This window comes from Crocuta crocuta, unplaced genomic scaffold (genome assembly GCF_008692635.1).
Source record: "Crocuta crocuta isolate KB4526 unplaced genomic scaffold, BGI_CrCroc_1.0 scaffold167, whole genome shotgun sequence".
Taxonomy (NCBI): Eukaryota; Metazoa; Chordata; class Mammalia; order Carnivora; family Hyaenidae; genus Crocuta; species Crocuta crocuta.
In genome coordinates, this window is record NW_027532406.1 from 3,746,957 (window position 1) to 3,762,787 (window position 15,831).

The following is a 15,831-nucleotide window of genomic DNA, read 5'->3' on the forward strand; positions in this document are numbered from 1 at the left end:
ATCAAGAGGATATAACAATTTTAAATACACATACATCCTACATTAGAACACCTAAGTATATTAGGCAAATACCAACAGACCTGAAGGGAGTAAATTAGACGATACATTAATATAAGGGGACTTCAGTACTCCACTTTCAACAAGTTGGTTTTTTTTTATCTTTCTATTTTGTTTAGACACATTTCTTATAAATACAATGGTTTGATCCAATCTGAGAGCGTTTGTCTTGGGGGGGTTAGGGATTGGTCTTTTAATAGAGGAGTTTAGTTCATTTAATTCTGTTGTGATTTATTTGGTCTTCTCTCACCTTATGTTTCTGAGTTTTCTTGCTGGTTTTTTTTCTTTTAAGCCTTTGGTGTAGGCATTATGTTTCTCATGGAGCTTTTAAAGCTGTGTGTATTTTAAAAGACCACTTTCCCATTTTCTTTCTTTTAGTTTTGGTTACCCCCCTGAGGTATCTCCAAGAGACCTAGAAAGAAATCGTGGGAGTGTTAGTGCCTATTGGATGGGTTTAGCAGTCCCAATTAAAATAGCCTCACCTTATAATTAGAGGGGTCACTGTAAAAATAATGGTCTGGACTCAGGGTCAGATGGGGCTTCCTCAAGGGTTAGAAATGAAGGAGGAGGTCATTTGGGTCACTGGTCACGGAAATGATAAACAGCTGGACCATGTCAAGTTTGCACAGCAGGAGATGGTCTTTATCTTATTCACTGTGAGCCGTAGCAGCTATCACTGGTTTGGAAGGATGGGCACAGGAACCAGGCAATAAGTAAGTGACAAAAGGGAGAGTCCTAGTATGAATCTCAGTGGCTCTCAAGGACTTTTCCTTCTCATTTCCTTCTTCCTCCTCACTAGAGGCCTCACTTACCGGGTCTGCTATTCCATTGATGTCAGAGGCGCTCCAGAAGCATGTTTCTCACCTCTGCCCTGTTCAGGGAAGAACTGCTTGGGAGCTCAGGATCTGTAGTATCTCATAGGAAAGAAGCATATAGCCCTGGTGGATCTTCAAGAAAGTTACAGATTTTAGGATCTTTGGAGACACTGTCCAGTTGACATATTTTGGCAGCTGTAAGTAACAGTTCAGAGCCCTGGGGCACCTGGGTGGCTCAGTCAGTTAACGGTCTGACTTTGGCTCAGGTCATGGTCTCACGGTTCATGAGTCTAGAGCCCCCGTGTCAGGCTCTGTGCTGACAGCTCAGAGCCTGGAGCCTGCTTCAGATTCTGTGTGTGTATGTGTCTCTCTCTCTCTGCCCCTCCTCCTCTCAAAAATAAATAAATTAAATCAATAAACTTAAAAAAAATTCAGAGCACTTTCAAACAAATAAAACCTTCGATAGCCAATTAGTTACCCTGTTTCCTGCTACATAAAATTGTAAAGGTTTGAACTTTAGATAAGGTACAGTTTTTTATCTCAGTTTCTACTTCTTGACTTTTTTTGCTGTTACCTTAGTATTATATGTTATTACCAGGAAATTTTGGATAAGATTGATGAGAGAGCATAAGGCAAGCTGACACCCCGAAACTCTACCCCCTCCCTGCCCCGGCTACGATATGTGATATTCCTCAGGCACTCCTGGCTGCCAAAGAAGAATGGAAAGAAAGAAAACAAGTGGTTAACTGATAGAGATCACAGTCATGCAGGATATGATCTCCATCAGTTTACAAATATCTTAGTAAATTACGAGAAAAAGGCAATCTTATCAATAGCATGATCTCCAGAAACTTATAGACTCAGTTTCCTAGAGTCCCAACATGACTGTCCCTTCCATAGTGATGTGGGGAGCAAAGGCAAGAAGGAAATGGCAAGTAAAATTAAATTTAATGACTTGCAGCCCATTGACAAATACTTGAGGCAAATACAGAGCATAACATTCCTCCAGGAACCCCTTATTAGAGGGAAAACAACTTTAGATTACAAAAGTTAGGCCTTAAGTATCTATGAGTCCTCTTTAGCATATGGAAGTCCTTCTGGAGACCTCCCTTTTTGCCTTTACCTTCCCCAACTCCATAGTGTATAATCAGTCCCTCTTCACAACTCCAGTGCAGCTCTTCCTGCCCAGGGGTCCTGTCCCCGTGCTTTAATAAAATCACCCTTTTGCACCAGAGATGTCTTAAGAATTCTTTCTTGGCCGTCAGCTCCGGACCCACCACCACTCCAAAACCCCATCAGTATCACCATAAGCCCTCTTCATAGGTTTCAGGGTCCAAGAAACCTCTCCAGGATTGAGGTCTGCCTCCACTCCTATGATATGCAAAGGGTCTTTGAGACCCCCTAGGCTTCTTTAGTGTGATACCAGAGTCCTGGCATGTTGCTGTGTGTGACATTGAATAACATCCAGGAAGCATCTGTGGGGTTTTCATTTATCAGAGAGCTGGTGTACCTCCTCAAGGTTCTTAGGAGATGCTGGTGGGCACCAGATGTTCAGGACGTTTATTTTTGTCTGTTAATTTTTTTTTTTTTAGCAATATCACACCAGGGATTGGGCCCATGATATCCCATTGGGTCAGTGAATGAAGAGCAACAGTAGTGAGTGAAGTAGTGATACAGAGCCCACAGGCCTCTGTTGTATTTTCCTCTAGCAACGCCATTGGTTTCCATTTGCAAGGCTCTTTCACTTCTGGATCAGGACGTGTAGTCCTGGTATAGCCCACTGCGTCAGCAGTCACAGGCACAGGTCTCCCATCCTCACTTAATAACGGCAATCTTTTCCTTGTGCCATCAGCCTACAGCCCCTCCTTGGGCAGTGACAAAAGCTTTGTGATCCAGTTAACGCTCCTTAGCTGACCTTGGCCTTGAGGCACGGAGTACCCTTATACACATTTGTAGTCAATTAAGGCCTTTGTAATTAGTAGTCTAATAGTCTTGTTAGATCAGATGGCTTTGATCATGCTGCTCTGGGGAGATAGGTGGATTCTTATAGCAGCCCTGACATTTTGGGCTGGATACCCCAGGCAGTACATGCCACAGGCAATATGAGAAAGCACATAGCAGCCTGACAGATCCCCAGCAAGCAGTGCTCTTTTCTCAGATGGTGTTAACCTCCTGAAGAGGTAGTTAGTAAGCAAGTTGCAGATAAAGGGCATTCTGCTCAGTTAACTGCACAATCATGCATTTCTGCCAACTGTGTGTTGTTTTGCTCAAGTCTTCACCTCAGCCTATAGAAAGTAACTGTATCACCTAGAAATGCCTTGGGGGCATTCACCTGGGTTCCCGGCAAGCTTCCCACAGACAGCTCCCCTTTCCAAACCTTCAGCAACAACCAACTGGGAAACTTTGAAAAAATAAACTTACTAAAAAGACCTGGAAATTATACAGCACAGCTTAGGCCCGTACAGGTCAGGTCACAGGTAGAGAGCACGAGAGGGTACACTGGCCTGGGGTTCTGCCTTTATTGGAATGGGGGGGAGGGGGTTAGGGTTTCACAGTCTTTAAAATTTAAAACATAGCTGGAATTTAAAGTGTGGGGAAAGTCAAGTGGCCAAAGTGGTCAATGATGGGAATCACCCAAGATCTCTAAACCAAAGGAGCCTCAGTGTGTGGAGGTGACCCAGCTCTGTCTAGTGGTGTAGCTGGCAATGTGTTTATTTGTGATAGCGTGCTTTAAAGTGTGTGCTTTGTCCACCAAAACCTAAGTCAGGCATTTGCATTACAAAAAAGAAAACTGTCAGGGCTTAACAATAGAGATAACATTCGAATTATAAATGTGTGTGTGTGTGTGTTATACCCAGATCACAGTATCCTCAACGACCAGAGACCTCCGGGGAGACCGAGTCACGCATGCAAAGGCAAAGGGCTTTATTACGGGCTCGAGCTCAGGNGAGTACTTTTAAATTCAACCGATTACAGAGCGAGCCTAGAGTCTTGTTCGGGGACTAATGGGTTAACTTTAACATTAGGCAGCTGAGATTTATCTATAGTTGCTGACCTTTCTTGATTGGGCGTTGCCAAGNTCCTGCATTTCTTTTGATGTCTTCTGTTAGAAGCTAAGAAGTTTAGCTTCCTTTCACTTTCTTCTGTCTACTCAGTTTACAATTTTAATAATCTGGTAATTTTTTATTCTACATTCTTTTTTTTTTTTTTAAGTTTATTTTATTTTGAGAGGGGGGAAAGAGAGAANGAGAGAGAGAGAGAATTTCAAGCAGGCTCCAAGCAGTCAGCACAGAGCCCAACACAGGGCTCACTCTCACAAACCCTGAGATCACGACCTGAGCCAAAACCCAGAGTTGGATACTTAACCAACTGAGCCACCCAGGAGCACCTCCACATTATTTCTTTATAAATGACTTTACATTACATACTTTCTCTTGCAAGGATACTTCTCATATTTCATTATTATGTATTTTATATTTGGGGAAAATAGCCAAGAGTGCATGCTCTGCTAGGCTGCCTGGATTTGAATTCTGGCTCTGTGACCTTGGACACATTGCACCTTAGTTTACTCTTCTTTAACAGGGGATGGGTATAATAGCACAGAATCACAGAGTGGTTGGGAGGATTAAATAATTCATATAAAGTGCCTATACATAATAAATGACATTTAATAAATGCCAGATGTCATGATTATTATTGTATTAATAGCCATTATTTAAGCTTAACTCTGTCCTGCTCATTTTATTGCTCACTTAATTTATTACTCACTTCTTAATTGATCTCATCTTCCCTGTCTTTATTTATTTTGATTGATTTTTGTTGTTGGCTGAAGAATTTCCTCAACAAGAGATTGTACTTTTTCTTAAAGGGCAAGATACATATTTTAGGCTTGCTGGCCATGGAGACTACTTCTGCTTAACTACTAAGGTCTCAACTCTGACTCTGTAGCTCAGAAGCAGCCAGAGACAGTATAAACCAATGGCTAGACAGGAAGGCACAGTTTACTGAACCTTGCTCAAGACCTGTGCTATTTTTTGAGTAATGTTATTAATAAGGTATGTGGGTTATACAGTGCAAAGTTCTTGCATGTCTGAGAATATCTTCTGTCACTAATGTAGGCAAATGATGGCTTCACTCATATGTAATTCTTCAATTACAATTGTTTTCCCTCAAGATGCTGTAGTACTTGCTCTGTGGTGTTCAAGTGTTGTGGAGAATTATGGTACAACCTAATATTTCTTCTTTATGATAAATAATGTGTTTTCCTCCTGGATGGCTGAGGATTTCTATTTTCTTTATCCTTAGCACTTTATGCTGGTGTGTCATTTCACCAGGGGAATTTTTTTCTATTCTGTGTTAAAACAGCAAGGCTAAGAGGAAGAACTAGATTGATGGACTTATATACCATGAACTTTGGCTATTTCAGATTGCCTTGTTGTCTTTTTTCCTCCACTAAAGAAATTTTCTGTATGTTGTATTCGAAAGTTAGTGATGAAAGTTTTTTATCATTTTGAATTGCATATGATGTGATATGGTGTTTTAAGTGGCAGAATATTCACTATTTCATATTATATAGTTTGGTTCCTGTTTAATGAATTCATACTGCTGCACAACCACAGAAAACATATTCAGGAAATAGTCTAATTAAATTACCCTTGTTTGGAGTGCCTGGGTGGCTTAGTTGGTTGAGCATCTAACACTTGATTTTGGCCCAGATCATGACCTCAGAGTCATGGGATTGAGCCCTCTGTCAGGCTCTGCGCTGAACATAGAGCCTGCTTAAAATTCTCTCTCTCTCTCTCTCTCTCTCTCTCTCTCCCCCCCCTTCCCACTCACACACACACACATTCTCTCTCTCTCAAATCATAAATAAATAAATAAATAACCCTTGTTTGAACATATTAAATCACTGAATGGTAAGGAACTAAAATTTATAGCATAGTCAAAAGTCATTAACAATATTTTAAATTGTAATTCTAACACAACAAACAGGAAAATACCTTGATTTTAACTTTATTTCATAACACAGTATCTTCTATAACCAATTAGAGTCCATGTGGATTTTTTAAAAATTGTTTTAATATTTATTTATTTTTGAGAGAGACAGAGACAGAGCATGAGTGGGGGAGGGACAAAGAGAGAGAGGGAGACAGACTCTGAAGCAGGCTCCAGGCTCTGGGGCTCAAACTCGTGAACCACGAGATCATGAACTGAGCCAAAGTTGGACACTTAACCAACTGAGCCACCCAGATGCCCCTTGTGTAGATTTTTTAAATTGGCCAACCCCTATCTTGTATTTCAAGAATAGTTACTTGCCTGATTTCAGAGCAAAATGCCATAGTTTTTCATATCATCTCCATTGACTTCAGGTGACAAGATTAATAGTGAATATTTCAGTCAGTAGCAACTTCTACAAAACAAAGATGAGGGGAAGCCTAACTATGGGCTTTTGAGTTGTGGCAGAAGGTATAAGAGTTAAATTTTCAAGCCACTGATATTCTCATTATGCCTTGCTTCACATAAATATGCCTTTATACCTAGTTAACTATATAAAAATTAAATGTAAAATACATACCTTTATAAAAAGAAGTTCCTCTTGACTTTGTACTTCTCTCTTGTCATTCTTTAAGTCTTATATTTTTCAATTATTTGCAGCCCTTTTTATAAACAATAACATTAATGTGATGCATGCCATGAAACTATTGGAAAATGCTGAAAAGGCTAACATTTTCGTATTTACTATCTGTAAAATGATTACTCAGAAATGAAACCAGAGTTGTAAGGCAACTATTATTAATGAAAAGAAAATCAATCCCCTGCTGCTTAAGTGTGTTTAAAATAATTCTTAGGATATTTTCATTTTGTGTAGCACTCTTCTTCTGAAGCTAAATTATCCCAAGGAAATGTAGATTAACTACATGTATATAGTACAACATGTACTATGGGAACCTTTTCCCTCTACTCTGTAAAAAGCAGAAAGACTTCTTTCAGTCTACACCCTAACCATCTTACCTAGAAGAATTCAGGGAGGGGTACTGTTTTGAAATCAGATCTTAAAGGTTTTTCTCCCCACTTTCCCCAGGCCCTAATGTTATATATATAGAAAGCAAGACACTAAGCCTTCACATAAGAGGAATGCTAGTGCATTAGTCTGCAAAGAAGCAGTCCTGTTGTTTCTAGAAAGGACTAGTCATTCCAGAATTAACCACCTTTAGGATATACTGCATTCATGGGAGACATTGACCATCTGAAGTACCACAAAGCGTGGGGGGTGGGGGGGTGGCAATTACATGCTGAAATTCTAGAAGCAGCTCTGAGAAACCTTAGTGGAGAGATGATCATATGTTTTTATGTGTTCAGAGGCCATCATACAGATGAGGAAGCAGATTTATTTTTTATCTCTCTAGAAAATTAAACTAGGACAGTGTATAGGAGCTACACAGAATTAGATTTGTGTTCTGCATGAGAAGAAAAGCTCAATTAATATGGCCAATAATGGTTAGACCTCAGAAGTGGTGACCTCTCTCTCTCGGAAATAATCAGAGGCTAAGTGATCATCCTCACAAATTCAGTAGGTAGGTTCATCATTAAACAGAGGCTCATTATAATCTAAAGGGTTTTTTTCTAACTCAGAGTTCTCTGATATTGCATATTAATTACCTCATTTATCCTATAGCGTCAGTTTAAAACAAGAATAGTGCTGGTAGGAATTCTGTAGTAGGAGAATCAGACCAACAGAAAATAAGCATCTAACCTATTCATGTTTTTGTTTATTCTGTCAGTACCACCAAAAAAGAATTTAAGTCATAATGACTCATGTTGTTGGAAGAGCCGGAAATAGAGGCCTAGTCTTATGCCTTTTCTATTAAAAAAACAGTAAGTGGAATAGTCATGAAAGTCTTAAGACAGCTAGGGTTGTTGCTAGTCTGATTATTTGGCTTAATATACATAGAATAAAATGCTTTTTTTTCTTGTTATGAAAATAAAGCAGAAAAATCTATTGTGTTTCCAAGAGCAATCTAGAGTCATTATTGTAATCACTATTGTTGATGATAGAATAATATAAACATGAATTCTTAACTAGAACAGACCTAACGGATCTCCATTTCCTAGTAGCACAGATTGTCATGGAATTCTGGAGTAATGAACTTTGAATATAACCTTATTGTTTTAATCAGTTCCAACATATATTATGATCATTTTGGAAATCACTGCAATAAAAGTAGATTATGTTGTTAACGCAGTGGGAGAAAGCTTCATTGTTCACTCTGTAAGTAGCCTAGGATTCAAAAGAATTACTCTCTTAAGTACCTTGCTGTGAAATAGGTTATGAGTTAGCAGAAACCCTGGACACCTTAAGGCTTCCCAGAGCACCTAGATTTAAAAATTACTCTGAAGCCTACATTTAAAGGGAGACAGGGAAATACAAGAGAATTGCCTAATAGCGTATTCCTGTGTAGCATGTTTTACTTAAAAGCACACTGGTATTTGCTTGTTTGTCTTAAATGCTTTGACATGATTGATCAGCAGCTGAAGATTGAATAGGCTGAGAGAACTCCTGGACCTTTCCTGATAGACTGGTAAGGCCTGAGAGTGTGCAAGGCTGCTGCCCTGACTTGCCTTACTGTGACCAGTGCACTAGAAGCTCAGCCTCTAGAGGCATATCAGTGCATGTACTTTAATAAACACTCTCAGTAGCTCACATAAAGCAAATACTGTATTTGAAAGTAAGCAGGATCAAAAGGTATAGAAACCTCAAAAAGTACAGGTTGGGATACCTGAGTGGCTCAGTAGGTTGAGCGTCTGACTCTTGATTTCTGCTCAGGTCATGATTCCAGGCTCGTGGGATTGAGTCCCACCTTGGGCCATACTGAGCATGGAGCCTGCTTGAGATTCTCTTGCTCCCTCTCCCTTTGCCCCTTCCCTACTTGCATGTGTGCTCTTTCTCACTCTCTCGCTCTTTCTCTTTCTCTCAAAATAAAAAATTTAAAAATTTAAAAAAATAAAAGTAAAATGAAAAGAAGCACAGGTAGTGCTTTGTTTTATAAAAGGACTCTAATTGTAGGAGGATATATTAACTATGGTTTGCTTGAATAACTTAGTCATTTAAATGATGACTGTGCTTTCACAAAACTCACAGAACAGTAAGAATAAAATATTACGATAAAGCTAAACTTTTAAGCACTCTGTGTACCCTCTGTAATCAGTGGAGATAGGGAATGGGGATGCTGCTTTAATTGTTGAGCTTTACTTTATCATACTAACTGGCTTTTGCCAAAATTTTCCCTATTTCTCTTCATTTGGACTATTTTCTTCCTTATGCCACCTCCTCTGTCACTGCTTCCTTTCTCCTTCCTTTTACCTTAAGTATTGGCTTCCAGTTGCCCAGCATTGTCATCTGAATAGGCTGCAGACCCCTTGAATCCAGCAGGTCTGATATGAATTCCTTTTATTTCTCAAAACCTTTTACATCTGTTTTATCTTTTGGTTAATGGCATGCAAGCTAGCCTAAGGCAGTCAAGCTGTCAGCCTTTTTTTCTCTCTACTCTTCACAGCTAATTAATCATTAAGTTGTATAATTCTGCCCCCTTATTTCAAATCCGTTTCTTCCTCTCCATTACCACTGCCATCACCCCAGTTCACATTTTCAACATTTACAAGAGCTTCCATGATCTTCTCTGAAGCTGGTTCTTGTTTTCCAACTCATCCTTCAATTCACATTGTAGCCAGAGAAGTCCTTCATAAATGTTTGATGGTGTCATTCCCCAACTTAAAACTCTAAGCAGCTTCACACTGTCTGCGGTTGTTACCATCTCAGGTATCTGTCTACAAGGAACAGGCAAATGATGTATTTGAATGAAGTGGGCCAGGGGAGGATAGGAGAATGCATTCCTCCCTAAAGCAATTCATATTTAGAATTTTTTCAAACACATGACAAACCTATCTGAGAATCTAATGTTACCTGTGGGTTTCCAATTCGTGCAGCCAAGTCTAAAGTATAAGCATGGGCATATGCAGTGTTTCTCTGATGGTATGTCCTTGAAATGAAGAACTTGGAACTCGGCTGTTGTAGACTGACATAATCAGTGAGTCATGTTTTGTTGTTTTGTCTCTAGGTTAAAACATCAAAATAGAGTATGTGTTTATTATTGTTAAGAACCACTCTCTTCCTGTCGGAGGCCACGGAGCATAATGAAAAAGTTTATGGGCTTTGCAGTTAACGTTAACCTAGGTTCACTTACCAATTCTGCCACATATTAGCTATGTAATTTTGGGCTAGTCATTTAGTGGGCCCCAGTGTCCTACTCTGTTTAAAAAATTAGGGGCACCTGCGTTGGCTCAGTCAGTTAAGCGTCTGACTCTTGATTTAGGCTCAGGTCGTGATTTCACAGTTTGTGAGACCGAGCCCCACGTCGATAGTAGGATAGTGTGGATCCTGCTTGAGATTCTCTTCCCCCGTTCTCTCTCTCTCTCTGCCTCTTCCCCGCATGCTCTCTCTCTCTCTCTCAAAATAAATAAATAAATATTTTTAATAAAAAAATTAGAAACTTTCAGAGTTGAGTGTACAAAACCAGATAATCAACATCTTTAAATTATCAAGCTCAGTGCTTGACACATGCTAACTCTTCAGTAAAAGACATCATCAAGACAAGTACGAAATTTTAAAATTTTTTTCAAATGTTTACTTATTTAATTTGAGAGAGAGAGAGAGAAAGATCATGAGCTGGGGAGGGGCAGTGAGAGAGAATCCCAAGCAGGCTCCAACAGGGGGCTCAATCTCACTAACCATGAGATCATAACCTGAGCCAAAATCAGGAGTCACTCAACTGACTGAGCCACTCAGGTGTCTCCAGACAAGTAGGAAAAATTTAAGAAGTGACAATAAGTATACAAAAATCTAATTCCCCCAGATATATCCTTTGTAACAGTTGTACTCATGGCCTAAAGAAGAATAAACCTGTTGGAAACCATTATCCAGTGAGGCAAGCAATTGGAAGCTGACAGGCACCTGATTCACCCAGGCAACTCAAAACCAGGAGCTCACCAGCCTAGGTGGCTAGCTAGCAGAAAATGGAATTTAACCCTATGAGTTGTTAGCAGTGATAAATTCATGAGTAACATGGGAATATGGATTCTCTATAACTATACATAATGTACTAAGCCCTTTTTACTTTTTTGTCTGCTATAATCTTTAATTTTTAAAATTTTTTAATTTTTTAAAAATATTTTTTTTAACATTTATTTTTGAGAGACAGAAACAGAGCATGAGCAGGGGAGGGGCAGAGAGAGAGGGAGACATAGAACCTGAAGGAGGCTCCAGGCTCTGAGCTGTCAACACAGAGTCAAACATGGGTCTCAGAGTCACAAACTGTAAGATCATGACCTGAGCTGAAGTCGGACACCTAACCAACTGAGCCACCCAGATGCCCCTAATCTTTACATTTTTTTAATAAAAATTATATTAACTGAAAATGTAATTCAATAGTACTAGAAATATAGGATATTTTATTTTGGTTTATTCTCTACATTTATATAAATTTGAAGTACCAAAGGAGGGAAGTAAACAAACAACTTTGTTTTCTTTGCCAGAACATNTAGTTTATTGTCAAATTAGTTTCCACATAACACTCAGTGCTCATCCCCACAAGTGTCCTCCATGCCCATCCCCCCCTCCCCCCACATCCATCAGTCCTCAGTTTTTGTCAGCATTCAAAAGTCTCTCATGGTTTGCTTCTCTCCCTTTCCCCCACCATTTCCGCCCTTCTTCTCCCCCTTGTTCCTCCGTAATTTTTGATTTAATAATACTAAAAAGTCTTCAAGAGCTTTTGCCATTCACCTAAGGAGAAAAAAATGCATAAGCTATCTTCTCAAGCTTTGCATTTTTCATTTTTTTTTAAATGTTTTTTATTTATTTCTGGGAGAGAGAGGGACAGCGTGAGCAGGGGGGGGTCAGTGAGAGAGGGAGTGACAGACTGAAACAGGCTTCAGGCTCTGAGCTGGCAGTCAGCACAGAGCCCAACACGGGGCTCGAACCCACGAACCGCGAGATCATGACCTAAGCGAAAGTCGGATGCTTAACCGACTAAGCCACCCAGGTGCCCCTTTCATTTTGTTTTTTAAACTTCAACTTTATTTTAACATTTCCGTATTCTTTGGTCAGTAATTTCTATACCTAGCTGACATGGTTGAAATAGGAGGCTAAGTAGATACTAGTATGCTTTTCTTCCTTACCTCAGGGCTATAGTGATAATGAGTAAAGTAGTATAGAAAATAACCTGATGGCTGAACGACATCCACTGAACTCCTGATTGTACTTACAATGGAGAGGCTAGAAAGAACAAAGTAGAAATCTAGCTGGTTTTAAAAAGGCAAGACAAAGACTTAGAGTTTCAACCTCTTACTTTGCAGCAGTATGTCTCACTCCAAGCAGACGTTCATGCCCAGATAAATAATGCTGAACTTAAGTAACAGCACAATATTAATATTATACAGGTAAGAGGATGGTTTCTAAGAAAGCAAAGCTGAAGTATTTAGATTGGTGTTGAAACCCCAAGAGAAAAGTGCTGTCTTTACTGGCCATAGTAAAATATCTCTTTTGGGTTTTTTTTTTAATGTTTTATTTATTTCTGAGAGAGAGATAGCATGAGCAGGGGAGGGTCAGAGAGAGAGGGAGATACAAAGTCTGAAACGGGCTCCAGGCTCTGACCAAGCTGTCAGCACAGAACCCGATGCAGGGCTCAAAGCCACGAACTGTGAGATCATGACCTGAGCCGAAGTTGGACATGTAATCGACTGAGCCACCCAGGCGCCCCTCTCTTTTGGTTTTAAAGTGTATTCGCTACGAGATTGATCCAGATAAATATGGTGGCATTCTGTGACCTGATATTACAGTTAGTGTTTGGAGCGCTTAGGTGGCTCAGTCAGTTGAGCATCCAACTCTTTTTTTTTTTTAATGTTTATTTTATTTTTGAGAGAGGGAGAGAGAGAACTAGAGAGGAGCAGATAGAGAGGGAGACAGAGGATTGGAAGCATGCTCTGTGCTTCAAACCCATGAACTGTGAGACAATGACCTGAGTCAAAGTCAGATGCTTAACGGACTGAACCACCCAGATGCCCTACAGACTCTTGATTTTGGTTCAGCTCATGATCCCAGAGTTGGGAGATCGAGGCTCACATCAAGCTCTGCATGAGTGTGGAGTCTGTTTAAGATTTTCTTTCCTCCCTCAGCCCTTCTCCCTTGCTCATGCTATAAATAAATAAATACATACATACATAAATACATAAATAAATGAATGAATGAATAGTGTTTAACCATCTGTTTTTCTTAAAGGAATGCTTTTTTGTTTTTATTAATGCCTTCTAAATATTTTCTCCTCCCCCTTTCTTTTCTCCTCCTTTCCTCCATCCTTTCCTTCCTTACTACTTGCAGCTCCTCAGAGAAATTTTGAAATTGCCTTCAAGATGTTTGATTTGAATGGAGATGGAGAAGTAGACATGGAGGAGTTTGAACAGGTAAGTTGCCCTGGAAAGTTCCTCTATATATATTAATATTTAACACATTTTTATGTACCTTGCAGTTATTTTGGTCCTGGTCAGCATACTCAGAAGCAATTCAATTTTTAAAGTACCTAATGATCATTTAAAAAAATCATCCTCACTTTTAACAAGTGGGTTTTGTTTGTTTTCACTCTAAATGTAAGGAATTATTAGAGCATATGATGAAGGTCAAAGTTCTGATTCCCCAACATGGATTAGATCATAATGCTGACAGGAAAAGTTATGGCTCTTCAGTCATATGTTTAGTCAACATCTAGTAAACAGCTTCTTTGTGGCAGGCAGTTCCAGAATATAACGATGAATGACATATGTTCTGAAAAGACTTCTATAATAGAAGGAAAAATGGTACCATGCCTTTGAGTATAGCACGTTCAAGCCATAGATGTACACAGTTTCTGATGAATCTTAGGAAGAGATTACTATTCCATAAAACTTCTATCATAGGTGGCCACGGTGCCTCTCTAGATACAAGGATTATGATTGTCAGAATGGTTTCAAAAGAAAACAAATATGTATACATATATATATATGTATATACATATATACATATACTTGTGTATATTTGAAGAAAGCATTTGTATTTAAAATAAGGAAAATGGCAAAAAGAAATGAGGGAGAGTTTGAGTTATATATTTGTAAATAAAAAAACTCACAGAAACAAATATTTTTAAGTATCTGGAGACATTTCTTCAAATCTGCAACCTATGTCCATCTAATAGCGTGGAAGTTGGGTGAAAGTCCATCCAACTTCACTTTTCCATAATCTTGCACTTGACTTGTATTGCCAGGTGGGCTCAAATGATTATACATAGAATTTATTTTGGTATTTTTTTAATTTAATTTTATTTTAGTGGGGGATAGGTCTCATTCAATTTTCATTTAGACTTTCGTTGATAAACTGAGTTTTCTTTTTTTTCTCTTTTTCTTATTTTTTAAGTTTTTCTTTTGATTCCAGTTAGTTAACATACAATGTTAAATTAGTTTCAGGTGTATGATACAGTAATTCAGTACTTCATATGTCACCCTGTGTTCATCACAACAAGTGCACTCTTTAATCCTCATCACCTATTTGACTCATCCTCCTATTGTATTTTATATTGCACTGATTTATTTTTATTGACATATTATTGACATATAACATTGTATTAGTTTTAGGTGTACAACATAATGATTTGATCTATGTATATTTTGCAAAGTGACTACCACGATAAGATTTAGTTAGCATCCATATGCATAACCACACATAGTTACAAATTATATTTCTTGTGATGAGAATTTTTAAGAACTCTTTTAGCGGCTTTCAAATATACAATACCATTTTGTGAGATATAGTCATCATGCTGTACATAACATCCCTAGGATTTACTTATTTTATAACTACAAGTTCATACCTTTAGACCACCTTCACCCATGGAGACTCCCCACTTCTGTCAACCAATAATCTCTTCTCCATATCTATGAGTTCAACTTTTTTTTAGATTCCATATGTAAGTTAGATCATACAGTATTTGTCTTTTTCTATTTGACTGACTTCACATAGCATAACATCCTCAAAGGTCCATCCATGTTATTACAAATGGCAGGATTTTCTTCCTTTTATGGCTGAATAATATTCCATTGTGTTTATATACCACATTTTCTTTGTCCATTCATCCATTGGTGGATGCTGAGGTTGTTCCCATGTCTTGGCTATTGTAAATAATGTTGCGGTAAACACAGATGGGTGCATATATCTCTTGGAAAATGTAGTTTTGTTTCCTTCTTATAAATACCCAAAGATGGAATTGATGGATCACGTGGTAGTTCTCTTTTTAATTTGGGAGGAACCTCCATACTATTTTGCATAGTGGCTGCATCAATTTACATTCCCACCAACAGTGTACAAGAGTTCCTTTTGCTCATGGGGCGCCTGGGTGGCTTAGTCGGTTAAGCATCCGACTTTCGCTTAGGTCATGATCTCACGGTTCGTGGGTTTGAGCCCCGCGTCGGGCTCTGTGCTGACTGCCAGCTCAGAGCCTGGAGCCTGTTTCAGAGTCTGTGACTCCCTCTCTCTCTGACCCTCCCCTGCTCATGCTGTCTCTCTCTCTCCTAGAAATAAAAAAATAAAAAAATAAGAGTTCCTTTTGCTCCACACCCTAACCAACCCTTGTTATTTTTTGTCCTTTTGATAATAGCTATTCTAATAGGTGTGAAATATTATCTCATTATGGTTTTGATTTCCATGTCCATTTTGATGAGTGATCTTGAGCATATTTTCATGTATCTGCTGTCCATCTATATGTCTTCTTTGGAAAAATGTCTTATTCAGATCCTCAGCCCATTTTTTAATCAGAATGTTTGGACTTTGTTATTGAGCTCTAGGAGTTCTCTATATATTTTGGATATTAACCCCAGATATATG

The 15,831-nt window shown here is 38.8% G+C and overlaps 1 protein-coding gene across 4 annotated transcripts in view; it reads left to right on the top strand.

Annotated features, from left to right (window-relative positions):
* MICU1 (mitochondrial calcium uptake 1) overlaps positions 1 to 15,831 on the top strand; it is a 238,544-nt gene that overhangs the window by 150,144 nt on the left and 72,569 nt on the right. For all 4 annotated transcript variants that reach the window (XM_077778570.1, XM_077778572.1, XM_077778571.1 and 1 more), the window contains one exon: positions 13,303 to 13,385. In XM_077778570.1, coding sequence (XP_077634696.1) covers positions 13,303 to 13,385 — 83 coding nt within the window. The remainder of the gene's footprint in view (positions 1 to 13,302; positions 13,386 to 15,831) is intronic.